General features: G+C 40.0%; 1 protein-coding gene across 15 annotated transcripts; it reads left to right on the top strand.

The window, feature by feature from the left end:
- The first annotated feature begins 130 nt into the window (after positions 1-130).
- TPM1 (tropomyosin 1) lies at positions 131-27,327 on the top strand. 15 transcript variants are annotated; one of them, XM_072147769.1, is made up of 10 exons: positions 132-381; positions 944-1,069; positions 12,848-12,981; positions 13,953-14,070; positions 14,457-14,527; positions 15,329-15,404; positions 16,699-16,761; positions 16,854-16,923; positions 17,397-17,475; positions 23,222-23,402. In XM_072147769.1, exons 1-10 carry the CDS (start codon positions 268-270, stop codon positions 23,223-23,225), a joined length of 855 nt encoding a protein of 284 aa, XP_072003870.1. In that variant the 5' UTR covers positions 132-267; the 3' UTR covers positions 23,226-23,402. The 15 variants fall into 15 exon arrangements, with proteins under 15 accessions (XP_072003871.1, XP_072003870.1, XP_072003877.1 ...); XM_072147776.1 differs by lacking the exon at positions 23,222-23,402 and adding an exon at positions 1,247-1,372 and having other exon boundaries at positions 17,397-17,479; XM_072147775.1 differs by lacking the exons at positions 15,329-15,404; positions 17,397-17,475; positions 23,222-23,402 and adding exons at positions 1,247-1,372; positions 15,901-15,976; positions 26,752-27,327 and having other exon boundaries at positions 133-381.
- The last annotated feature ends 650 nt before the right edge of the window (positions 27,328-27,977 follow it).

Here is a 27,977-nt window from a genome sequence, read left to right as displayed (position 1 = left end):
CTGCAGCGAATAGAAGGAGCTATCCTTAAAAAAAGCCGGCACTGGGACAGAAAGGCAAGGCTCCCAAAAAAGTATTGGGTGTCCTGAGGAATGTGCCTGCCCCCCCTCTGCCTTCCCTGGTACATATTTCTGAGGCTGGAACAGCTGAGAGTTTGCACTCCAGCCCAGGGCTCAGACTAAGAAGGAGCTGAACCTCTCTCTGCATCCTCCCAGGTTCTGTTCTCTGTCCCGTTCTCTGTGTGACTACCCCCAAACCAAACACCAGCCATGGACGCCATCAAGAAGAAGATGCAGATGCTCAAGCTCGACAAGGAGAATGCCTTGGACAGAGCAGAACAGGCTGAAGCCGACAAGAAGGGAGCAGAGGACAAGAGCAAACAGGTCTGCTTGGAAACCCTTACTCTACTTCCCATGGCAGTGCCAATTGAGGACATCTCATGCCACCCTTGTCCTGCCTGTAGCCCTCAAGAGCTTCTGTTTAGGCATAATTAATACATAGTTCATTCATAGGACTGGGGAAGAAATCACATCTATATGGCCCAAACTCTTAGATTGTACATTGTTAGTATAAAAGTAATGGAAGGAATGTTTCCCCTTCCTGGGATGCTGAAACTGGCAATTTCCCAGTATAGCTGAATGTAGTTAACTGTTAGATGCCCATCAGTCCCAAATAGTGGTTTCATTCTTCCTGTCATGAGAAAAGTGTGAATATACTGCTAGTTATACCATAAGGAAAGGCTTATCCACAGAGGTGAGATGATACGAAGATGTTTGTACTGTCATTACTATACATGGTAATCTGTCATCCACCTCAGTGAATAAGCATTTCATCATCACATTTGATCAGATTATATGTTATATATAAAGTTATGCTATATAGTTTGGCATAGCATAAATGTGTATGCTATAGACATATATCTTCTATTTTCATGAAATCACTTAGTTAGAAGATGAGATTACCCAACTGGAAAAGCAGCTGCGGGAGACTGAGGATTTGAGGGATAAGATTTTGGATGACCTTCATCTGGCTGAAGAGAGCCTCCTAACTGCAGAGGAGAAGGCTACTAAGGTATAAGGCTGCGTCAAGGTCAACCTGTCTAACTATATTCTCTCTCTCTTTCTCTCTCTCTCCCTATGGTACCTGTCCTGTCCTATCCCTCTGCACCTCTGTTGCCTGCTACCACACCCTATTGCCCCTTGTCACTGCCTCTACCACCCCTATGGTACCTGTACAACGCTATCTCAGCTGGAGGATGAACTTGTAGCACTGCAGAAGAAACTAAAAGGTACTGAAGATGAGTTGGACAAATATTCTGAAGCCCTGAAGGATGCCCAAGAGAAGTTGGAACTTGCTGAGAAGAAGGCCACTGACGTAAGTTGAGGTTGAACAATGCCCCAAACCCATTTCTGCCATGACACTAGCTTTGCACTTGCTCCATTCAGATAATCTTGCTCTTAATAATTTGCATGTATCACAAAAGAGCACTGGATGTTAGAGTTTATATAGAATTTTCATAGTACACTCTGAATATACAGAGAGATGTACATGGCTTGTCTTGAATTAGATAGATTACTACGTTTTTATTTCCAGAAACAGCGCCACTCTTTTCTGTAGGCTGTGAGTGGAATTGCAGCTCAGCCCTATTCACTTAAGAATAGTATTAATTTTAAAAATAAGCCACTATATGATTATGTGTGAAATGTGTGTGTATGATTAATTAAATATGCATACAGTCAAACCTCTTTGAGATGATAATTTACATTTTTCTTTGCCATTGTATAGGACTTGGCCTTGAAAATAAGTGGTCTTCTTACTAAGGAGAGGTTTTACTGTATAAATATTTGTTACTATTAGTAAACAAGTTATTAATTAATTAACTACCGTGTGGTAAGCATTTAGTAGCAGTAATACAATGTATACAAAGTTACATAATATAGGCACAAAAAGATAACCTATTCTGTATATAATGGAGGATTAAGAGTTGCCATAATGACATCCTGTAAATATTAATTATCTAAACTTGATTCAGTTCTAAAATATATCAGATCACTTTTCTTTTGGAAACCCAACTATTCCAGGTTCCATGATTCCTAGTACTAGGAGTTTCAGGTAACCAGCCTACTTCTTAAGTGTCCCATAAAGAAGCCATAAACTGCTAAATGTGTGCAATAGCAATCTGGGAGAGCTATCTTCAGCTTTCTATGGCCTCAGCTGTTCCTATCTGTACAGTCTGAAGTGTGGGTGGTGTGGCATGTGTCACATAAAATATATATTGGTGGCTTATGCACCTGGACATTTACAGCTTGGTGATGTCCACCTATTGTTGGCTGATGAAGTCACAGAGATGAGAACAGTCATATAAATTTTGCAGTGACCTCTTTCTTTCACACTGTGATACATCTGCCAAGGAGAAATCTAGTCCTTACTGTAAAGGAAGGAGGAAGATGATACTTGCTGTCCCTGCAGAGTGCAGAGATAGGAATACACTTGGTTTATATATAACTCCAAGCTTTATATGGTATACACTCAAGACTCTGTGCCTCAGCTGTCTGCTCCCTGTCAAATGTGAAATAACTGTGCAGGGGTGGGTCTTACACTATACAATCCCTGCATGCACAAGGCCCCTCCACTGTAACTAGGTTCTCACTGATCTTAACTTTGTGTGGGTATATATTTATATATATGTATATAATATTACACGTACTCTAAATAATTGACACATAGATATACTATATAATTAACAAAAAACCACATATATAATATACATATATTGACACATATATAACTTTGATATATAGATTTACAAACACATAAAAACATACCTAAAGAATATATATTTTTAAATAATTTTCCATCTATATTGATGTATTTATGTATGTCTATTTATGCATCTATGTATCTCTATAGCGTTGTTCACACACACACACACATATATATATATGTATTTTAGTAAACAGTTGTCATTTAGCATAGCTCACAATGGCATAATATTAGCGGGTATATTCCATGTTCTCTATAAGTAAAACATAATGACAATGCACTTGATCTATTCATGTACCCTTCTATAGATATATAAAACAGGAGCAGGGGTGTGAATGAAAAACATTCATTTTAAAAGAAGTTAGCGTAAGGCTTTCAAACTAACTATAAAAGCAAGATGCCAGTATCTACCCAGCTGCTGAGGTGTAATGTGAGCGGTGTATAAGTCAGTGATACAATGGAACATTCTGTATTGTGGCGAGCACTAGACTGCATATGGATTCCAGACAGATATTCCTTATAAGGAAAAGTATGTCGACTATTTAGAAATCCTCTCTAGGAACAATCCAGGCAGTGGGAGCAGATTTCATTTGGAAGTTTATAGTAGGAATAGTTATCGGTGTTTATATGACACAATAAAAACACTTGTAGCGACTTGTCTTAATGAATTGGTTAATAACAGGAAAGCCTAAAGCTAGATGAATATTCCATTACAGACATACTGTACTCTCTGCCAGGCTGTTACCTGAAAGGTAAGGATGGAGAGCTGGCACCCAAACAATCCATGTGCATATAATTCTACAGTAAAGGACTTTATTTTATATTTTCAACTATTTTTTAATATCTATGCAAGAGGCCTGTACTACGAGTTTAAATATCTTTTATATATTGAGCTATACATTACTATGAACATATATACAGGCAGTCCCCGTGTTACATACAAAATATGTTCTTTAGGTTTGCTTTTAAGTCTAATTTGTATGTAAGTCGGGACTGTATATTTGTATATTTTATCATTGTAGCTCCAGACCAAATGACATTTTCTACTTTTCTGTGTTTTGGAGGAAAGTACCATGGATAAGCAGAGATGAGTCTATTATACTGTTCAGATCCAGGAGTGTTCAATGACACCGAAAAGACACAAAGCTTACCATTATACCTGGTCTCTATGTCGTCTCCACATCTGTTTTTTGGCTCACAATGACTGAGGCTTAAAACTGATTTAATAACTGAGATGAAAACTGATCCTGATACTTCAAAGTGAAAGCAGGAATATATCAAGGGTCAGTTCACACCTTAGTTATTTTATCAATATTTGGCATTAGTTATTGTGAGCCAAAACCAGGAGTGTACAGATCTTTTCTTTATCTTTCTGTAATCTTCACTTCTGGGTTTGGCTCACAGCACAGCTTTCATTATTCATAGTACTCTAAAAACTAAAAGAAGTTTTTGCTATGGGCAACCAAGATCGGTTTTATTAAATTTCCCTCTTTTGATGTTGTAGGTCTCACAGCCTAATATGGCAGTGTATTCTACTTAGATTAAGTAGAAACTGGCAGACAGACAATCTAGTACTCCAGATTATCCTCTGTCTCTGGCAGCAGTTCCCATCGTGTATACGAGTGTGTACTACCCGTCAATGACAGATGACAGTCAATAGAAAACATATGTTTACTTCAACAGTTTCTTATGTCTGTCTACATGTGTGGTAGGACATTGTAATAAGATAGTAACTAGCACCCTCTACTGGAAATATACAATATTGCATAGAGCTTTAAATTTTGCTTTATGGCATAGGATTTTTCATTGGATTTTTTCCATCAGGTTTCTATTGCGGTTGGGCTGTTTAGCAAAATTGGTAATAATTCATCAATTTGTTGCAACAAAAAAGAGAAACCTGTTTAGATCCTACCCACAGTGCTGCAACTAGCCAGGACCATTGGTACAAATTAATTTCCTCCCTGGGGATCAACAAAGTCATATTGTATTTTGTCGTATATGACAATTGTACAGCGGCCTATTCAATGTGTGGGGTGCCCTTGCAGTTAAAAGTCTTCAGTATATTATTTGACAAACGTATAACTGAGTCCTAACGTGTAGGATCATAACAGAAGCAGAAGATGAAGAAGGTAGAAGATTAAAAACATACTTTACTTTAATCCTTCTAGGACTTTCTTCATCTTCTGAATTGCTGTGCAATGGATACAGATTAGTACTATACGATACAACTCTATTGTAGGAAATTGTTTTGTACAGAGCCAGGCTAATTGTTACTTATAGTTTAAGATAGATCACAAGTGGAATAAAAGAAACAAGAAAGCACACACATAGCAGATGCAAGGGGGGTGGAGTTGGCAGGTTAGGGGGATAGTTCATAGTTTTTTTTCTGATGCTTAGGGTGCTGTCACACGGCGTTCTTGGACCATTTTTAAACTGAAAATACATGCATTTGTGAATGTTTACCATGCGTTTGGCTGGTTTGAATCTGTTAATCTTCATTTCTAGAAGTGCAGGCAGCTGTGAAACGAATTAAAACAAGCCAACTGTGTTAATATTTTCAGAGCTGTTTACACTTCCAGCAGTTAAGAAAAACACTTTCCTAACACATGGTAAAAGGGCATTGCAAATGCCACATGTGAATACTCCCTAAAGGTTTGGTTCTAAAATGTATGGGGACGTATATATACGGCCGATATACGTCCCCCATACACTTATATGGGCTCACGGCGCCCTACACGTGTGGCACCGTACCGCTCCGTACTTGGGGAAAAGATAGGACATGTCCTATCTTTTCCCGTAATACGGCGCCGTGTGCCATTTATCCCTATGGAGAGGGCGGGGGTGAGCAGCGCTCTTCCCCTCCTCCTCTCCCCGCGCCCTGCCGTGTGCCCGCCGTGCTACGGTGCAGCGGGCAACGGCAGTGTGCATGTAGCCTAACATATACTTCTCTTTAGCTCCTTCCGTCTGTCTCTGTGTGTATAAAAGTAGAGCTTGTGTCATAGAGCTTATTTTGTCCAGTCCAAATGCTGCCTTTCCAGTATTTCTTTCTTTCCAGTGTCTATATCAGGAAATAATATTAGAGTATAAAACCACCCAGTCCTACACAGGGCTAGTTTGCTGATAACACTAAGGGTACGGTCACACATTCCGCTAGGGTGCGGGGGCGTGCTTCAGCCCGATCGCGTATTCGTTTATATGGAAACGCAATCGGTCACCAGAACCCGGTGTCTTATGTTGTCTTAATGCAAGACACCAGGTTCTGGTTATCAATCGCATGCGTTTCCATGGAAACACATACCTAATCTGGCTGAAACCTACGTCATACTCTAGCTCTGCGTTTGTTAACTCTGCACTAGTGGTATGTGTGACCATACCCTAATGCTATAAACATGCCTTGTTCCCATCAACTAGTATACTTTGGGTAGAATTTATCCAGTCATGCCAGATATAACAAGAGGCTCCGGCCTCCTGGTGTATCCAGAGCTCGACCTTGCAGCCAGATAATTTTATGCAAGGCCCTACCTGGCATAGAATTGTGATAACCTGCCCCAGTAACTTAGTATGAAGAATGCTGGGGGGTTGAGACCACAGAACAAGCCTTGAGAAATTTACCCCAGCATGTTCCTGTGGCCCACTTACAGGTGCATCCTTTCTACCTGCTCTCTAAACTTCTAATGACAGTAGTTTGGGAAAAATGGTTTGGTTTTCAGGAAGCGGTCCTAAAGGGTGATGCCACACATGGCGTTTTTGGTCCTTTTTTAAGCATGCGTTTTCAGTCTGTTTAAAAACGCATCCATTTTTGGCCATTTACCATGCATTTGGCTGCTTACAACCTGTTTGTCTATTAAGATAATTGGAAAAAAAAAGGACAAAAACAATCAAAAATGGATGCGTTGTCAAAAATGCATGAGTTTATGGGACTGAAAATGCTTAAAAAATGCTTAAAAACACCATGTGTGGCATCATCCTTAGGGTGAAGACACACATGGCGTTTTTGGGCCGTTTTTACTAAGTGCGTTTTCAGATCGTTAAAAACGCATGCGTTAAAAAACGCATCCGTTTTTTAAAAACGCGTGCGTTTTTTTAAAACGCATGCGTTTTTGTCCGTTTTTCCGAAATTGCGCAATGAAAAACGGACAAAAACGCATGCGTTTTCAAAAAACGCATGCGTTTTTTAACGCATGCGTTTTTAACGATCTGAAAACGCACTTAGTAAAAACGGCCCAAAAACGCCATGTGTGTCTTCACCCTTAGGGTGGTGACACACATGGCGGTTTTAGGCTGTTTTTGGGCCGTTTTTAGATCGTAAAAAATGCATGGGTTAAAAAACGCATGCGTTTTTGACAAGTTTGACCAATTATCTTAATTCAATCTGGTCAAAAACGCATGAGTTTTTTGAACGCATGCATTTTTTACGAACTGAAAACGCACTAACTAAAAACGGCCCAAAAACAGCCTGTAAACGCCATATGTGTCACCGCTGTTGCGTTTGAAAACACAAACGCAGACACAGCCACACCCACCGGGGTGGGCTGCTGCCCGATCACATCGGCGTTTCTATGGAAACGCCTGCAATCGGGAACGAGCCGCTGGTGTTTTGCATTAAATTAACGCAAAACACCGGCGGCTCATTCCCGATCGCAGGCGTTTCCATAGAAACGCCGATGTGATCGGGCAGCAGCCCACCCCGGTGGGTGCGGCTTTGTTTGCGTTTTCAAACGCAGACAAATCGGTGCGTGCGGCACCAGCCTGAGGGCGCGTTCACACGTTACGCTAGCGCCGCGTTCATAACGCAACGCTAGCGCACAGGGGGGGAGTTTGGTGCGATCGCATATGCGTTTCCAGAGAAACGCATGCGATCGGGTTATTAATCGCATGCGTTTCCCGGGAAACGCATATGCGATCGGCCCGAGCCCCGCTCACTGTGCGCTAGCGTCGCGTTATGAACGTGACGATAGTGGAACGTGTGAACACGCCCTCAGGGTGAAGACACACGTGGCGTTTTTAGGCCGTTTTGGGGCCGTTTTTCGTTTCGTTTCAGATAGTAAAAAACGCATGTGTTAAAAAACGCATGCGTTTTTGACAGGTTTGACCAATTATCTTAATTCACACTAATCAAAAACACATGCGGTTTCAAAAAACGCATGCGATTTTTTAAACTAAAAACGTCCCAAAAACAGCCTAAAAACGCCACGTGTGTCTTCACTCTTAGGCTGTTTGTACATGAATGATTTAGGTCTGAAAAAGTAGTTTCTGTGGGATTTGCCAGCAAAACGTACACTGCTAAACTGAACTGTGTTCAGCAATTCTACATTCCATCTGGTAAATTCCACAGCCATGTAGAATTTCTTTGTCAGACCAAATTCGCTCATGTACAAATAGTTGTAAATGGAACCTATCACAAGTTTTTACCACCGATACTACTAGTCCCTTAGTACAGTATGAAATGTCCACCCCAGAATTCCCTCTTTTATGTAAAATGTCATCAATTTACCTATGACCTAAGTTTAGTGGTTGCAGGGGTAGTGTCACTTCAGAAGCCCCTATCTTTGGTTCTATAATACCTAGAAACACGCTTTTTGTATCATCTTAAAGATGAGAATCCTATTGTTCTGAGCTACGGAACTGGAAACAGACAGTTAGGGAACTGGATCTCTATCTGTAGCTTGCATTTCCAGCTAGGTCTTTAGCTGTCTATATCTCTGGTTCTAAATCTGACAAAGTCATGAGCCTGATCGGAAAGGTGATCCTCATCTTTACTATGACACAAAAAGCCTATTGCAAGGTGCTATAGAACAGATCTGGGTTGGTAAAGCGACTCCTGCAACCACTAAACTTAACTCATCTCATTTGAAAATGAGGTGAGAAGAGTTTTATTTGCCTAACTTTGGGGAGTTTTTTTTATAGGGTTCAGATTTCACATAACAGAGGGATTTCTGGAAAGGAGATGTCATACCCTAGCTGGGGGTGCTAGCAGTTTAATGGGGTAAAACCTGGTGACAGGTTCTCTTTAAAGTAAAATCATGTAAGATTTTCACCAAATTTTGACACACATTCCCATTATAACCAACCTAGAATCTGTGATGCCATGCAGTACTTTGATCCCGTGATTGTGTGATTATCCTGTCTAAATGGTGTTTGCAGAAAACCTTACATCATCACAGGGACAGTTCTATTCACGTGTATGAATAGATTTTCAGTCATGGATAGTCTCACTTACTTTATATATTAAGCCATGTACATTATATTTATGTAGGAAGTCTGTAATTGGTTTTTGTGACACTTTTTCAGTTTCACCATTTAATTTCTATACTGGCTCTTTTCTCTGTGAGGACCACATCCTAAGAAGACGAATTTTTAATATCCCATTTTTGGGTGGTGGAGTTTGTTTCCATTTGAATTGTGTTACCTGTGGAGCAGCGCGCCATGTGTCCAGACTACCACTAGGTGGCGGCATGTCCTCTGCTGTACTCGGAATGCTTGAGCTGTTATTTCCTGGTTAGGGGCTTATTAGTATTAGACCCCTATATTACATACGTGGTGTCACAGGTGGGTGCCCCCGGTGCCCATAGAGAGCTAGTGACCTGCAGCGCACCCCGCCGCTGTCCTCCGCTAATGATAGGGTTAATTGGAGGGTTGGAGCCTATGTAAGGAGGAGACTTCCTGTGTGCTCACTGAGCAAGTCACAGAGAGCGCGGGGCGAGAATTACAGGGGGCGAAGCCGGCTCCTCACAGGGTGTAAGCAGGAGAGATTGGCAAGTAGCCGGAAGTAAGTTGTCTCAGCTGAGGAGAGGGAGACGTGAGAGCAGGACCAATGGCCGGCATGACTTCTCTGGAGGCCGTGAGGAGGAAAATCAAGAGCCTGCAGGACCAAGCGGATGCGGCAGAGGAGCGGGCAGAGCGGCTGCAGAGGGAGCGGGACGTGGAGAAGAAGCTCCGGGAAGCCGTAAGATCTCCGACATGACACTTATAGTCACCCTCTCCAGAGCGGGAAGAGTGAGATATTAGGGGGCCCTCATCACTTTTATAGGGGGAATGGGGTAGACACCCGCCCCCCCCTACTAATGTATCCGTCATTAGAACCTAAACGGTTAACTGAATGCAGCTGGTCCCAAGAGCTTGCAGTCTGTGTTGTGTGTTGGTAGTGAGCCTCCAGGGCAGCTGGTTTCCAGGCAGCTGGGGAGGGGATGGTGGGTGACTGGAGAATGTCAGGCATGCAGCAGGGCTCATCTGGGCTGCCCTTAACCCCTTACCTGCCACATCTACCTGGGGTGTGGTGCTGGGAGGGTCTACCTCTGCTCTAGATAGATATTCTTTATATAGATAAATCTGCTGCTGTCACCCGTGTGATTCTTTGAAAAGTCACTTCTCCATCCTCTTGATACATAGCGATAGCCAAAGATTGGGCAGCACCCCTCCGTGGTGAATATGTCCTCTACAATACTTTTTCACCAGGTTCTGCTGTATCTTTGAATATTGGACTGGAGGTCAGGAGGGTCCACACTGTGGTGGTATGTGGCCAGTTCTTCTAGGACACCACTAGCTCTGTAGTCAGGTCTATACCCTGCAGCTGCTGCTCTTCTCTCTGTATTGACCATAGGACATAGTTGCCGTTACCCTTTGTCCATTGATGGTGGCATGTTTTCTGGCCTGTATTTCATTCTGTGTGATTGTAAGTGGAAGATATTCTGACACTACTGAGCCTTGCATGTCTACTATAAGGGCCTATATCATACGTCGAGTAGCTATGCAAGATCTGTTCTGCGGGGAGTTTCTTAGAATTTTCCTTTCCTTATAAGGCTATACGGCCAGCCTTGCCCTGTCACTGACTATATTGATGTGTCCTTCCCTACTGAGGCCGCACATACTCCAGTGACACAACAGGAAACTCCACTTTGCAGTTCATTTCTCTCAAGCACATTCTTCACTTTTGAATTACTTTGAAGGAAGTTACATTGTTCAATATTGATACGTAGTTGCCCTTACAACTATCCTGCATGTCAGGGTGAAGTGCACTGGGCCTTCGCTCCTCATTCCTTATAAGGGTGCAGCTCCTACTTATAAAATAAGTCTGATAATACAGCGCAATTCCTATGACCTTGTCAGGAAATAGTTAACACTTTACACTGTGACTTATAATCAGTGACATGCAAATATTTAGCCACTGTGTTACCTCTGCTATTTAGTGACTTCCTTTTTTAACCCTTAAACACCTATGAGCATGAAATAATTTCCCATAGCTAAAGGGCGTAGTTTTAGCACACATCTTGACAGTTTGTCCTACATCGGGTCTTTTCCTCATCTCCTTATGAGTGCAGTTATAATGTCATACTCCCTGGTTGCGCTTTTGCAGCACGTTACTATAAAACCTGTAGAGCAGACTGGTTGAGGATGGGCTGTAATACACTGGAGCTTGATGTGACAGCGCCCTGCTATTACTAGAAATCCTGTTAGGTCTGCCTGGCAAGTAGACAAATGCCTGCTAATTTCCTAATTCCGGCAATGTGGCCTAGGGCTGGAAGTTCTGTTGTGTGTAATATATAGGGCAAAATCATCATGGGCTCTGTTAACGCTACAATTTTTTGGGTGGATGATTTTTGCAAGATCTATGGATTGGAGTAACCACTAATGTATATCATTTTTACATAAACTCTTTTATAATAATGTCTTATTTTGTGTCAGTTTTAGCAGAACTTGCACATTGAACTGTGGTAACTTTATATAGTACATTCTCTTTAGTGCTACTTGTCCCTTAAGGAAGTCATTACCCAACGCATTGACAAATCCATGTGTAATGGCGAGAAACCTGGTTTTGTATAGAAGGGGTTAATTGCGTACACATAGTTTTGTAGGGCGAGTTCCCCTTTGCTTAGCAAACACTTCATCAACCTCAATGGTGAGGTATGGTGGCTTTATTCTGTATGTATGGCAGGAATGCCACAACCCTCATGATTGACAGCTGGTTATGGGTTATTGCTATGTGCATAGACTTAATAGCTATTACAGGGTTATTCTGACATGCTGCTGCCCCAGTCTACTGTATGAACAGTTACAAGCCACAGATCTGCTCAAAAGAGGAAGTTACAAAGTGTTTGGATCTAAGTTTAGAGGTGTGTAACCACATCCTACATTTACTTTTCAGCATACACCCTTGTATATCATGTGCACGGAGATATTCAGATAAAGACTAACTGATGGCACCTTTGAGCACCACCTAGATGAAAAATGCTCAACCTATAGGTCAGAAGTCTTCACATTTTATTTCTAAATATCAAATATTTAAAATATTACCACAGGTCCATATTATATGAATGATATTGTAGCTCTTGACTGCTCTTAATAGATTATTATAGAAAGAAAGTTTGATGCTTGAGCTCAACATTAGAGAAAAGCTATCCAGATTTTGGTATAGCTTGCTAAATGGGCTAGAAGTCTTCATCCTGTTAAAAACCTGTTGAGATATTGAGTGTATGTATTTTTTTAAAAATGGGGGGGGGGGGGCTTTAGTTCTATAGATTGGTGAAATACACGTACCTCCGACTTCTTTTCTTGCAAAATAAGGGTGCGCAAGTTAAAAAGAGCTATTCTTGTTACGACAGATCACTGTAAAATAAAATTCCTAAGCAATCCAAACCAAGTAAAAAAAATGTTTTGGTCTGTGTCGCAGGCCTTTATCAGTTTACGGCTTACCCTTGTAAATGGAGGAAGTTATAAGTAGTAGTGAGACTAAGAGTGTTGTATGGCGGCACAGTGTTGAGATAGGATGCTGCGTAAACTGATGAAGGTCAGGGTCACAGATCGAAGTATTTTTTAAGTTTGTTTGGTTTGTTTTCAAATTTAATTTTACAGTGTTGTAGAAGTAAATGCTCTTCTTCATCTTCAATATTGAGTGCCATTTAATGACTTTTTAGCTCTGCATATGTAGAAGTTGATCTTTGTATGTACTTATGTTTAGGAGATTTTAATCGGGGAAGGGGGGTGATGTAAAAACAACGAACCAACATCCATGTTAAAGCACTTTGTCCCTCTCTGTGTGGGTGGCACTTATTGTATCCTGACTGTATTCTTTTTCTTCTGATCACCTAGGCTGAAGGAGATGTAGCCTCATTGAACAGACGCATCCAGCTAGTAGAGGAAGAGTTGGATCGTGCTCAGGAGCGTTTGGCCACAGCCCTTCAGAAACTGGAGGAAGCTGAGAAGGCTGCAGATGAGAGTGAGAGGTGAGTTTGGGGAAATATCTACTGATTTTTTTTTTTGGTCTTTTTGTTGTATTCTGACTATTGTCAACCTAGTTATCATTTTCGAGACTTTTGCACAGGAGGTATAGTTTCCCTTTTTTCCACCCTGGAAAACTTGATTGCATATTCTTTAACCATTTTAGGCACCTTATACCTATTGTCTATGACCATGCTTAATCAGCCTGTTGGTGGGACTGGCCAACCATCTGAGTAGAGGACCTGCTAAATCTCCACAAAATAAAGAGGACCTGTCACCCATAAAACAGGTACTAGGAGCTGCTTACTGACTTAAGCAGCTCCTAGCTCTAGCCCATTTTTAGCAGTGATAAACTGCTAGCTTTATCGGAACCCTTAGATAAAGCTAGCAGACACTGCAGCGAAGGAACTCTGGACTGCGCTTAAAGCATATTCATGAGGGGATGGTCCAAGGCGCTGCCTCTTCCCCGGACCGCCCCACGCACTCCATAGGCCGGCATTCACTGCCGGGCTTGATGCGGCAGTCATGACCTCCTAATCCTGCCCCCTCATGAATACGCCGGACCACTTTGAGCACGCTCCGGCATTCCTATTGTACTTCGCCGCAGTGCCTGCTAGCTTTATTGGAGGGTTTTGATAATGCTAGCAGTTTCTCACTGCTAAAAATGGGGTAGCGCTAGTGCCTGTGTTATGGGTGACAGGTCCTCTTTAAGGGGCAAAATTTTAACATAACCAATACTTTTGGTTCAAAAGGCCAATAAAACCTGAAAACAATTCAGCACTCTACATAGGAGAAAGAATTGGCTGTTTAAATATTGTTAACTTGGTAAACAACAAATTCTGTTCCTGGCTGGGACACTGCATTGTTTTCAGCATTTGGCCTTGGTAAAAAGTGACATGCCACAATATAATAGACTATTGTTGTTTACTCTGCTGTGCAATTTTTGTTCACTCATGGGTGTCCATTTGTATCTCAGAGGTATGAAGGTCATTGAAAACAGAGCCCTGAAGGATGAAGAGAAGATGGAGTTGCAAGAGATCCAGCTGAAGGAAGCCAAGCACATTGCTGAGGAGGCTGACCGCAAATATGAAGAGGTGAGGGCACAAAAACTTTGGTTAAACATGTAAATTTTAAAAGGTAGAGGATCAGTCCTGCCTAGGAGACCTTCAAACGGTAACATATGGGGCTCTGCTAATACTGGATGATGGGTGGATTAATAATGGACTTTTAGGACGCCTATCACAAGATACATGAGTGCCCATGTTTGGTAAATATATTTAATGCACATAATAGAACAATTTGCAAGTGGCCTTACTACTACTAGCCACTGTCTAGCCTATTTAGTGTTCCATTAAATGTTCAATTATGATGGTGACTGAAATCCATCAATGACTATTCAATGTTTTATTCTAAAAGATTTTGGCTTTTGCAACAAATTCCTATTGAAAACTGTTCTCTATTTGGTCCCTTTGCATCATAGGTTGCCCGTAAATTGGTGATCATTGAGGGTGACCTGGAACGTGCAGAGGAACGTGCTGAGCTCTCAGAGAGGTAAGTGCCTTTGCCCACAATATGCATGTTTACATCGCCTTGCACTTAATATAAACCTTGAAATGCATCCCATAATCATTTGCCCTGTGAATGCATTGTGCATGTTTTTGGGCAGCCTGAATACCCTCAAAGTTGGCGTTATCTGTCTTGAAAAACTAGAAATGAAGTCTTTTATTCCCTATCATTTGTACGATGATTTTGCCTTTTATAGGGCTACTCTTGGTTTTTCCTGTGCTGGCAGACTAACTTCTGTCTGTGGCTTTTCCAGCACATTTTAGTGTGTGTGTGGAGTGGGTCCAGGGAGATCAGATGAATGCCACAAGAACTGTTTTTTTTAAAACAACCTATATTTAATTTTCTTTTTCCAAACTCTGCCTGTAGTTTTGAAAAGTTTTAAGGTCTTTTTCCAGGCACTCCTCTAAGCCCAGTTTTACTTTTGGACCTCCTTTGAACTTATACCATTAATTTAGAGAGGATATGTGGTTTTTCTTGCATTAGAAACCTGTCAACAGTAGCAATTTCCTTTAATACAGATCTGTATAGACAGATCAAGCTATTCTAAAGCCTGCTGTATGAAGTGCAGCTCTGGGGTTGTAACTTTGGATTAGTAGGTACATGACTCATTACAGATAACGTCAAGCATACTTCAGGACTGCTGAGCACACACAAGAACTAGCTTTAGCAGATGTTCTTTGTATTCATTAGCCCTCTATCACTTGTAACAATGTGTTTTTCTTTGCATGCTCCACATATTGTGAATGGCTTGTGCGCCCCTTCCTTATTTCATGCACTCACTAATAGTCGCTGCCGACAGCTTGATGAACAGCTGAGAATAATGGACCAAACGTTGAAAACGTTACTAGCTGCAGAGGAGAAGGTACTGCTGCCAGTCTGGGCCCTCTCCTTTATCTTAAGCTGCTGGCCTTCAGAACTCCTCCTTGCTTGCCTAAAGCAGCATTTTCCAGACTTTTCTCTCACTGCAGTGTCCCCCCTGCCTGTAACCCATTTATTTGTTTGTTTTATGGTTTGTGGCTCTCAAGATGAGAAAAAGTTCTATTGTCCACATGTAAAAGATGTTATTTTGTATGTAGAGGTGACCAAAAAAATAAGACTGAATAAAATTATGGCCATTCATTGTGTCATAGTAGCCATTTATGTTTTAAGTTTTTTTTGTTTTTTTTTTGAAGCAGTTGACTTATTATGTACATCTTTTACATTGTGGCACAGCTTTTTTTCGTTTTCATTAGCTCTGTAATTCTCCTGATGCGGTTTGGTTTTTCATTCTATTCTCTCCTTTCAATCTCCTCCTTCCTTTTTTTTTTTTTTTTTTTCTTTTTCCCCCCCGCTATCTTTCACCTTACTCATGCAAATAGCAAATGTGCCGAACTTGAGGAGGAATTGAAAACTGTCACCAACAACCTGAAATCTCTGGAGGCCCAGGCAGAAAAGGTAGGATGGCAACATGTTCTGACAGAGTGCTGCTGTGAACTTCAACGGTACATGCACTTGTTGAGGATTGGGTGCAGAAAATTTGCAGTAGAAGACCGTGTAATGGGTTTTCTTGTGGCTGACACAAGACCCTATTTCTTTCTCAAGGCTGTTGCATATATGACCCTTTTACATCTGCATGTAGCCTTAAGGCTGTCAGCCAAATAGACTCCCAAATAAAGCAACTTTGCTATCCTATCACTGACGTAACTGCTGTGTTAAATGGCAAACCATGTCATTGGCAAGGATTTAACCCCTCCCTCCTTCTAAGTTCTTAATGTATCCCAACCCTGTAAAAACATTTTGTTTGGAGAAGCCAGAGATGCAAATGATTAAGCAAAGTGTATGTAGGCTCCTCACAAATGCAGAATAAAGAGAACATCCGTTTTCTGGTTTTGCTTCTGTGTGATCTAAAAAGCTGCACCATGAACACCGAACAAGAACCCTCCATTCGTAACATTGACTACTGACCATTTTATTTCAAGTATAATTCAGTTTTGGCCTTTTGCTATTTTATTTCCTTGTCTGCACTAAGCGGTATTTAGCATTAAACAGTGTACTACATGGCTCTTAGTTCTCCATAGTTACTGTTCTGACCTTAGAACCTTTTCCCCTTTCTTAGGGTGACACTACGGATAAAATCTTTGTTGGTGTTTTAAACTGTGCTTGGTTTCTGCTTACAGTACTCCCAGAAAGAGGACAAATATGAGGAGGAAATCAAGGTTCTTACAGACAAACTGAAGGAGGTAAGTTCTGCTGCTTTGTTTTTCACAATTCATTCCGCAGCTAGGAGGTTGGTTAAACTAGTTGGAGACTTACCTTTTCTGTTGTCCTTCAGGCTGAGACACGTGCTGAGTTTGCAGAGAGGACAGTAGCCAAGTTGGAAAAGTCCATTGATGACTTAGAAGGTATGAGTTTTCTTTCTTTAAAAGAAAAAGACATTTCTTTGGAAGGGAGCGTGATTTTGGAAATCTACATTTCTGTAGCAATATGTATAGATGGGAACATAAATATGTAAACACAGTTTTCCTTGGCCAATCAAAGTATCCTTGGTAGCATTGCCCTTTTCTTCTGCTAATCTGTCTCTTCTTTTTTTTTTTTTCTTTGTTTATAATTTGTTTTTCCATGCCGGGTTCTTCTCCACGCTGTCTGCTTCTTCATCCTGTCCCTGGATTGTGATTCCGAACACTGGACTCCTTCCTCGCTTTACCTCATCTCTATGGTCCCTTCTCACCACACCTGCATTCATCTTTCCTGCCTTGGGCTTTTTTTTTCCCTTTCCAATCTCCTTCCTCTGCAATTTCTTGTTGTGTGTGTTTTGTTTTTTCCCTACCCCCTTGTCTTTTCCCTTCAATCTCTCTCAAACCTTCACTCTGAGCAGATGAACTGTATGCCCAGAAACTGAAGTACAAAGCCATCAGTGAAGAACTGGATCACGCTCTCAATGACATGACTTCAATGTAAATTTCCCTTTCTATGTTTTCTTCGCATATGTTCTTACTCCCTCTGCTCGCTTAATAAAACTCACGTCCTACCCTCACACTTATTTTTTTTTATTTAATTTTGCTCATTTCTGTCTTTCTCTTGCTTACTTTTTTACCTCTGTTTAAACTACTGGCATCTTATTAGATGAAAACTTATGGTGTAACTTAATCTGAGGGACTGTGGTTAAAAAAGTGATGAAATCCACATGATTTAAGTTTGCATAATCCATAATGGAAAATAAGAATTTTTCTTTTGAGACCACATACATTCTTCAGTTTGTTGAATGCCAGTGTTAAACAGAGGTAAACTTTGCTTTTTACCATTATTTGTTTTGCTTCTTTATATAAAAGCCTCATCACTGCACACTAATATAGAACATGGCAAATTTGCATAAATAATTTTAAAACCAGCATCAATGGCTCCTCTTAATGCAAAATAAAATTGTTAAAGGCACTGTGAAAAACTAGCACTGTGTATGTACATGTACACAACATAATCTTATTTTGGCACAACCTATACCTTAGGATTTACAAAACTATATTCTATTTAAAGCAGTTGGCCACTTTACCTCATGTTTTTGTAATGTGTGATGGGCAGGATATTAGGCAATTTACTGATCTATATCTATTAAAAGTTCTGCACCACTTTCATATGTAAAGTGAACCCTCCCATCTTTTTCCTCTTCTGTCAGACATTCCTGTCCATACAATGGCTGTAAATGGAGGGTCATGCAATCTCTAACTGTCCATGTAGAATCGCCCTACCAGGACCTTTTGACAGCATGAATGTAAGATTAAGGTCCTTGCAGGGCATTTGTTCATGAACAGATAAGATTACATGAACCTCCATCTGCAGCCATTTTATGTTCAGGATTGTTGGACTGATGAGGTAATAGAGGAGGTTTCACTTTACATATCAAGAAAGCTGTTCAGGACTTTTGATGAATTATATGTTGGTAAATTATCTAATATCCTGACCCACCAAAAAAAATTATGTAAAGTAACCAAACCCTTTAAGCACATAAATTTTGACAATATTTGGATGTCTCAATAACAGTTTCCGGCTCATTATTTGCAGTCCACATATTGGAATACATCCACTTAGTCATAGATCAGGTGTATACATGCATACATAAATGTCCAAATTTGATTACTATTTATTGTGATCTATCTGCACATTTATATATCATATGAGTATTTGTAAATGCTTTAGAAAGTTAAAGGGAATTTCTGAACATTCCCTTTAATTTTTATTGAGAATGTGTTTACAGGTAGATGATCAGTATATGATCATCTACATGTTTTACCTAAACTGAACCACTGTTCCAGCAGCTGGATGTTGCTGGAAGCAGAAGGCTCCATTCTGAGTATAGTGGCTGTGCAGGAGTACTGCATCTCTGCTCCTTGACAAGTAAATAGGAGCTTGGCTGCACTTGCTCATCTTGACTACACTCTGCTAAATAGAATTTTTCTTCATGCTTAACTCTACAGTAGCTTGTGCCTCTTTAGCTCTAACATACTATCGAAGTTGGGTGGAGCCATTGTATGCCGCTTATTTTCTTTCTCTTCCAGACATAAAAACTAATTTCTCTAATATACATGCCATTGAAATTTCCTTTAGGCTGGTTTAACACTCAATCCTTTATTGGAAAAAATGACACATTTTCTTTTTGTTTTAAAATGCAATTCATACAATGTGCTTTTCATTTGTGGCTTTTTGTGGTGTTTTAGTGGCTTTTTTTTTTTTTTTTTTTTGGCATTTTCTAAGGTGTTATTCTCGCGTTAGGAATTGTTATCTATTAAGGAAACTTGAGGATTTTGACAGAGGGGAAAACACTATAGAAAATGCATGTGTGTAATATTACATCTTTTTTGAAAACTCCATTAAAAAGCCACAATGTGCAAGGAAACAGTTAAAACGCAGAAAAAAAATTACTTTGTGTTCATTTTGAGAATGTTTCTGCGGCTCCTAAACCAAGAACGTGTCTACTATACCCTTCCACTAATGCCAGTATACTATTTTGTATTAGTGGTAAAGGATATTTGGCTTGGCTTTTGTTAGTTGGTCTTAATGATACTCTACTCACTTAAGTTCATTTTCAGACAGAGCATGTAGATCCCCAATTTGATCTAAACATATACAGGCCTAGTGTATGGCTTTCAGATGTGCTATTGCTAGGCAGCAATGTTACACCCAAATGAGCCTAGAAATGCCCATTGGTTGGATTCCTGATGTGCTAAGCTTAACTAGCTGAAGGCAATCTACACGAAAAGGTGGAGAGACTTCTACTAGTATTGCATTTTAGGCCTTAGCCTTAGGCTTTTAGGCCTTAGCCTTAGGCTTTTTGAATAAGGTAATATTGTACAGCAGGTCTCTTTAAAAACAGGCATTTAACCTATGGCCTATCAATGGCATATGTAAATGATGAGCAACCGACCACTGCACTCCATTCATTCGATCAAGACTAGTTATGCCATGTCCCTCTTATGAATCAGTTTAAACAGGGGTGCTGCTTTTTAATTTATCTATGATAGTTTTAAGGATGTACCACCATTTTCAGCAGTCTCCTAGAGGTTAGTGGAGTGTCGGCACTACTCATGTCACTAGCCGCTTTACCTGATCAATTGTCATCTCATTTCTGGAACCTTTACCAGGCACCTGTCACGTAACTTGTGAACAGGAGGTAGCTTTACCTTCTTCTCTTGTGGAGACTTTCTATATAGTCTTCTGCATTGACAGTGTTGGGAGTTTTTTTTGTATTTTTCAGTTATATAAATGCAAACGTACCCTTTCTAAAGCTAGCCATAGTCAATAACCCTACCTGCACATGAACATGGATCTGTGGCCTGTGTGCCATTGGCGTTTGAGGTCCATGACAAAAGATTGTTCGAGCACTTGGTTCGCACACGTGGTTAAGGGAACTAAGGATTGGGAAGTTGGATTTCAACTGCCTGATCCTTATAATCTGTTGAAGATGAGCTGCTGAGAGATCTTCTCCATCCTCCAGTTGAGTACAGTGCACAATGACAAGTGTGCTTTTGGAAATCTGTGACTACACCTACCTACATCCGCTGACACGAACATGAATTGGTGGTGGCCCTCTGGGTCATTACACACAAGTTAAATGAAAATAGTTTTCACATGTGCAGAAGGCCCACCTAACTTTGATATTTCACTAAAGCATCCATAATAAGTAGTTGCTTCTCATCCAACCCCTCCACCTCCCAATCTTACTTTGCAGTAGACCACACTGGCTGTAGACCTGATCAAAGCTGATGTATACCTGATTGATATCTATGCTCTGAATGTACAATGATTTGAACACACATGATGAGCATCGGTCCATTAAAATCATAAGAACTCATGCACACGGCTTTGAGCCATAGGCACTAACTTCATAGCCTTCTATTGTACATTGTCACGAAGTGAGGCACCAGGAACGCGCTGGAAGGCCACGGCACAAAATATAGAACAGGTCCTATTCCAGGCATTTTTAATTGACACCGGAGAGAGCGATCACCCATCATCTCCTCACGGATGTCCAACAGCTGAAAAGGTCTGCAAACATGGCCGCACACACACGTTTGTATGAGGCCTAAGGTTAGTGCAGATTCATCAATCTGTTTACTACAGAATTCTGCCCTACAATAAAGAGGTGTGTGCCAGAATTTTGGCCCAATTTACTGAGGTAAATTAAACCACCTAATTGGAGATTAGTTAGAATAGACAGTCTTTAACTGCTTTAGGGTGCTGTCACACGTTCTTGGTTAGTTTTAAAAGCACTAAAAACGCATGTTTACCATGTTAGGCTGGTTTGAATCCTGTATTAACATCTTCACAGCTGCTTACATGTTCACAATAGAAAAATGGATTCAAACCAGCCAAACAAATGGTAAACATGCAATAACTCATTCATTTTCAGTGCATTTAAAAAGACACCAAGAACGCACCGTGTGACGGCATCCTTATTATCCAGCTTTAGATGCCTATGGCTGCATTCGCACGTTCAGTTTTTCAGATGCAGTTTTTGATGTCCAAACCAGGAATGGAGTGAAAAATGAATAGGAACAGCTTGCCTCAATGATAATGTTCTAACCCATTATCATCCAACTTGCTTTTGGCTTCAAAAACTGCATATGAAAAACTGAGTGTGTGAATGCAGCCTTAGAAATCTGACGCAGCATAAGATTATCTTGCTTTTTATTTTTTTATATTTTTGCCCGTGTGATTGGCTTGGATTTTGAAATGCACTGAAAACGCATCAGACCAAAATGCATGCATTTCTGAACAGTGACATGTGATTTGCCTTGATGATAATTATCTTACACATTTTACAAATCTTTCCCAACGCAAGGCCGCAAAACATGGTCACTCTGCAGTTCTGCTGGTGCCACATTCATAGATGTCAGGTACAGGTAGTCTATAGACAAACCTTTCTGCTTCCTACTTCTGTGGTGGAATACTGGGTGTTGTGTTACCCATAATCACCAAGGAATGACCTAAGCCCCTTAAAGGAAGCCTATAACATGGGAATACTTGGGGAGCTAAAGAGTCAGAGAGCTGAACTGTTCTGGTTGCCCATTGCAACCAATCAGAACTCATCTTTCCATGGGCAACTACAACAGTTTTATATCTTCTGATAAATCTCCCCCAGGACAACGCCACTCCCCATTCCATCAGTAATTCTCTAACAGCGTTTCCAACTTGCTCCATTCCATTGATTCAGTGTTTATGACCACTAGTGCACCTGGCCCAGGGCTTTGCTGTGTCACAGCAGCTAGGGCTGGGGGTCCTTTCATACTTGGGTTTGGTGGGGGTTGCAGCAGTTCCAATTTTACTTCCTAAAAACGTTCCCCAGCCATTTGACTTGTGGCCAGTATGGCGTTTGTAGGTTACTATTTGACACTATGGCTGTCAATGCCCTTCAGAAAGCCACAATCTTGATAAGCATTTACCATAGTTAATCTCTCTATTACTGACCAATGAACGCGCATGTAATGTCTACGGCTAGTTTGCTACTCTGGACTTGATCAGGCTCCATCTTAAAAAGGGCAAAGTACAGTGAACTATGGATGATGGGTTAGGCAATGAGATTATCAGGAACTAAAAGTGATTAACTACAGTGATTAAAACTTTCTCCAAGAACTTCTTTCTGGTATTAGCAGAGCGGCCATAGACATAAGAATTTTGTTCCATGTCTGTTGTGCCTTTTTTGTGACCCAGATTGCTGGTGGATGAGACTTGTTACTGGTAAATCTGGTTTAAAACAGGAAAGCTATGAAACCATTCCCTTACATATAGGGCTTCCTTAGAGAGATTGCTCACCACTGCAGCCAATCGCAGGCCTCAGAGGTGACCTGTACACAGGAGTATGGAAATGGACAATTTAGACAATCCAGAGAATTTTCAGAGAATATTAAAAAAAAAAAAGTGAATGTTATGTTGATGGCTAAGGCACAAAGATAATCTGCAGACATGGTCCTAAAGCAACTTGCAAATGGCCAAATTAACCTATTAACCTGGTTTTCTTTTCACTAAAAGCTCGATCTTGCTTGTCTCTGCTCTGCAAATGCTTTTCAAGCCTGGTTCACACAGCGCAGTTCAGCGAGATGTGGATCCTCCACTTTTGGCTAGATTATGTTAGAATTGCTGAATGTGAACCAAGGTGTATAAAGGCTTATTATTTTTTCAATCTGTCTTTTCTTTTCCCTTTCCATACAGATAAAGTGTTCTGCTTCCTATGGTCACCTCTATCCTACCTGGGCTGGATACACCTTTCTCTGCTATCCTATTATTCTAGTCTCTTCTGGGAACTGTTAAATCCATCTTTCTGTAGTATTCCTCCAGTCACTTTTCTGCTGTACAGACACTCTGTAAAATAAAAGACCCACTGTGTATTTTCTCTTTGCTTTTCTGCATTATTTATTGAATGCCTTGAATGAACCTTTAATAAAACTGCAAATCTCTACTTTTGACACTTCTAGGACGTCTCTCTATATGTGTTTTATACAAGGCTTACGCAACCATCTAATGAATGTGATCATTTTGCGTAGGTGAATATAGAAATGTACACATACAGTCATGCATGCACCCAAACATGTTAAAATCATCATATCCATTTCCTCAATCCTTTCCACTGATGTCGAGGTTTGTTCTAGATTTTGGCAAACGTTAACTGTATAGTGATCTGTAGTTTCTGGATCACACATGGTACAAAGAAGTTGTGCTCGTGTAGTGCTACTTTTTTGCTCAGTTGCAGAAGAGAATGTACAGAAACAAATGGTGTCACTTCTCTCTGCTGTCTTAATGGGACTTCATATAAAGTGCCTCTCTTCTACAGCTCTGTCGCATAGGTTCACAAAATCTTAATGGTTTTCTTTCTTTGTCTATTATTAAACCACTACCACCAGGATGAAGGATTGTAAACCAAGCACACTTACATGCTGGTGTGTGCCCCCACTGCCAGCATCCATTCTTTTAGCTTCTTAAGCCCTTGTTCTTATAAAAAAAAAAAAAAGTTTTATAAATTATGCATATGAGCCCGAGGGGCTCTAGGCTCCATTGACATCTATGGAGCCTGGAGCCCCTCAGGCTCATTTGAAGAACTTTTAAAACTTTTTTTTTTTTTTTTTTAACAAGGGCTTTAGAAGCTAAAAGAAGGGCACACACCAGCATGCTTGGTTAACAATCCTTCATCCTGGTGGTAGATTTCCTTTAAGGTATATCGTGTGCCATTAAGCCCAGAAAGAAATTCTATTTTAAAGGGGACATGGGTATATGTGTATATATTTTGGTAAACTGAACTGTACCATACTGAGCTGTCTGCTCTGAGATTGAAGGATGTGTGATTGAGCTGTATCTCACTGCACTGTCTGCTGTGAGATGGGAGTGGGTGTAATTGTCCTATATCACACTGAGTTGCCAGCTGAGAGATGGAAGGAAGGTGGGACTTGGCTTCTTAACAGCTGTATCTTTGAATAAGATTCAGCCCAATTCTTTTTGTGAAGAGGCTCTGTTGTGTATAGCTATTCATGTAAACTGCCAGGCACAGAGATGATAAGTGTGCAGCCCGTAGAAACTGTGCTGATGTTAATTGCTGAAATTACATAAAATGTGTCCTATATGATATGTGCCAAAGTACTTGTGTGTAAAAAAAAAAAAAAAAAAAAAAAAAAAAAGTTCTGGGAAAACCATTCAACTTTTCTCTGGATGAATAGAAAATTCACCTAATGTCAGAATTCTTTTGCATGAGTGTGCTCCACTTATCTTAAGCCATAGTACTGAGATCAGAGGGTTTTTTTTTTTGTCAAGTTTGTGCACAAACATAGGTACTTTTTGATACCATAAATGGTGTAGAAGAATTGATTTAATATTCAAAAGGGTCCGTTATGTGTCTACTGCATATGTGATTGGTGTATACTGTTATCTACGTATGGAGGGAGGTTTAATGGAGCTCCACCTTGTGATGACGTGTCACACACTTGACTATGTGGTAAGCATGTACGTTCTATCTAGACAAGGTATTGTATGAAATCTATGGTTTGCTTGTGTTTTAACCATGCATAATCCAATACTTGCATATAAACTATAACATTAATAGTATGGTGTGAAAATGACTTGTTCTGCATGTATTTTTCCACAGTTATCAGGTGGAAATTCATTTAACGATAATGAACGTATAAAGTTTCTAAATCTATATGACAGGATAATCGGGACAAAAACACTTGTGACCCACAAGGATAGGTCATCGTTATTTTGGTCCATTTTTATTAAGAAATATTCCTAACTGGACACAACTCTGCTTCTCTTTTTCCATGTTAAAGGGAACTTGCCATGAGGATTTAAGCCCATAAACCACCACCAGACCGTTATCCTGGACAATAATACTGAATCTCCTGGAATAAATTGCATCAAAAGGGATGTCAAGGAATAAAAAAAAAGTTTATATGCTCCACACTCTCTGTTCAGCTGCTACCCTGCCATCACTTCGCCCCCTTGTTTCCTTACAGATGCTGGCAGTGATAAGGCTGCTACAGCAGTAGTTTCTGACTGTGGAAAGTGTACGACTGTGTTTGACATCACTGCCGTCCTCTTTATAAAAAGGGAGATCGGCGGTGCTAATTTTGGAGAGAGGAGAGAAGCCAAGTATAAGTTCTTTATTTTTACAGCCCTAAAGCCAAATATAAATTTAGCCTAATGTCCCATGGGACTGGTACATCCTCATTAACACTGGCCTGATTTCTTCTGGCTTGCCTACTCTTATCTGCCCCTGTGACTCATTTGGTCATTTGCATACAGTGTTCAAAGTTCTTTTTCTGTGTCATGCTGAATTGATTGGAAATCATTGTGAATGTCACATCCTACAAAACAGGTTGGTGATGGATTGTGGACCTTATTCCTCATGACCAGTTGCCTTTTTAGTAGGGCATCAGAAATCCCCTTGCTGGTTTGCTCTAAAACATATACTTACCTTTTCAGAACATATTTTTACAGTCTGCATAAAGAGTTCTATAGATGCAGTCCACATTCTGCTTGGTATGTGGGCAGTAAGTGTATAAAATATTTGTTATGGAGAAAATTTTAAATGATTCCCATAACAACCTTCAGAATTCTGAATGTAGCTCTTGTTGTAGATCTATAGAAGATTAATAAGGCAAAGTATCTGTAGTTGCTGAACTTTTTAAGCACAAAAAAGATACAAGCTGTAATACTGCAGTGGTGAAGATATGATTTGATCTAAAGTGACCTGAAATTACTAACCCATATAACATTACTTATGTTTGCAGGTAGATTTATGTCTATTAAATGTTTTGTTTTTTGTGTAACGGTTTGTACCCCATTCCATTGTATTGAAAGGCAAGTTAGCATATGTCTTGGTGTACCCGTGGTATGTGCAGTTTTATCTACCCTTATACAACTATTGGTATAAAGGGTTCTTAACCTTATTATGTAATATAATACACCCCTAATTATTCAAAGTATATTTGAATGCCTTGATAAATCAATTGTCAAAAAGACAACTTGTACTTTGCTAAAAGCTGAGCTCGCCGTCTTACCACCCATGCTATGAGGTTTTTTTTTTTTTTTTTTTAATACTAATTGTTATATCCATGCAAATGAATGGGGTTGTTTTAATAAAGCATGTAAGAGTGCATAGACTTGTATTTATACTTATCTGGTCTATTTCCTAACATGTTTTTCAGGACTATAAAATATTGTATCTTCATACGTTTTTTGTTTTTTTACTTTAGAAAAAGTGGCACATGCAAAGGAAGAAAACTTAAATATGCATCAAATGTTGGACCAAACACTTCATGAGTTAAACAACATGTAAAATGGTCTGTTGGAATTCACCTGTGACATCTGAAGACACTGCTTGACAAAAATCCCGATAAATGCAGTCTCTGAAAGAAAAATAGCAGGGCTGGGATTGGAATGGAATTTTTTTTTTATTTTATTTCCCCCCCCCCCCCCTCCTTCCCTTTTATAAATGGCTAAAGACTGAATGGGGCTCTTTATGTCAATAGATTAAAATGGGAAGGGATAGATTAGAATGCAGTTAGCCATCGTGCCAAGTATGGGTGGCCTGATGATGGCCAAAATTTTTCCAAAGTGTCTGTTATTTTTAACGGTTTATTTTGGGCATCTACCTGCCTGCTAATTTTTATAAAAATGCAGTTAGACATACTGTTCTACTCTTTCACCTGTCTGGCCCACATTAATGTACCTCTCAATATGGAATGTATAGTCATGCAAGAAAAGTCATGGAGTAAAAAAAAAAAAAAAAAAAATTCCTACATGGGGCATAGGCTTATGTTTACACTAAAGGGGGTGCTGGTGTAATTCACTAGCAGTTATTTCATGTCAACGCTGGAACACCATGATTATATGGACATATTCCCAAAACATGCAGTATGGAGGATGCCCAATATTTACAATACCAAGAGTTTGACAGATTTACAAACTGTTATAATTTACTGTGGTTGTTTATAGACTTTAGATTATTTAAATTGTATCTAATTTAAAATCTGAAACTTAAGAAGCTGGTCAGTGTAGTCTTATTGTCTTCCATTAAATAACAGCATGAACAAAATCGTACATTGGTTCTGTTCAGTTTTATATGGTCTAACAGCATTCCTCCTCCCCTGTATGTTTTTTTTTTAATTGAATGCAGATGTTCTAAATATTCCACTAGAACTTAAAATTGGGAGAGATTAACTATCAATGCGGACATTATCTTTGCATCGCCTCACTTCTATTTTGTTTTATTTTTACACAAGTTTTAGATTTGAACCAAAAGTGTAAAACCTTGTAATATGAAATAAAAAGCACACTTGAAATTTTCTATATCTTTGTGTCTTCAAAAGCTTTGCTGCCTCTTTTCAGTCCTTCCATTCACACATTTATAATAAATTTAGTTATTGGTTAAAAAATACCTGCTATCTATGTAAGTTGGGAAAAGACACATTTAAAGGAG

Source organism: Engystomops pustulosus, chromosome 4, assembly GCF_040894005.1.
Source record: "Engystomops pustulosus chromosome 4, aEngPut4.maternal, whole genome shotgun sequence".
Lineage (NCBI taxonomy): Eukaryota > Metazoa > Chordata > Amphibia > Anura > Leptodactylidae > Engystomops > Engystomops pustulosus.
Note: the sequence above shows the minus strand (reverse complement) of the source record. Positions and strands in the feature narration are given on the sequence as shown.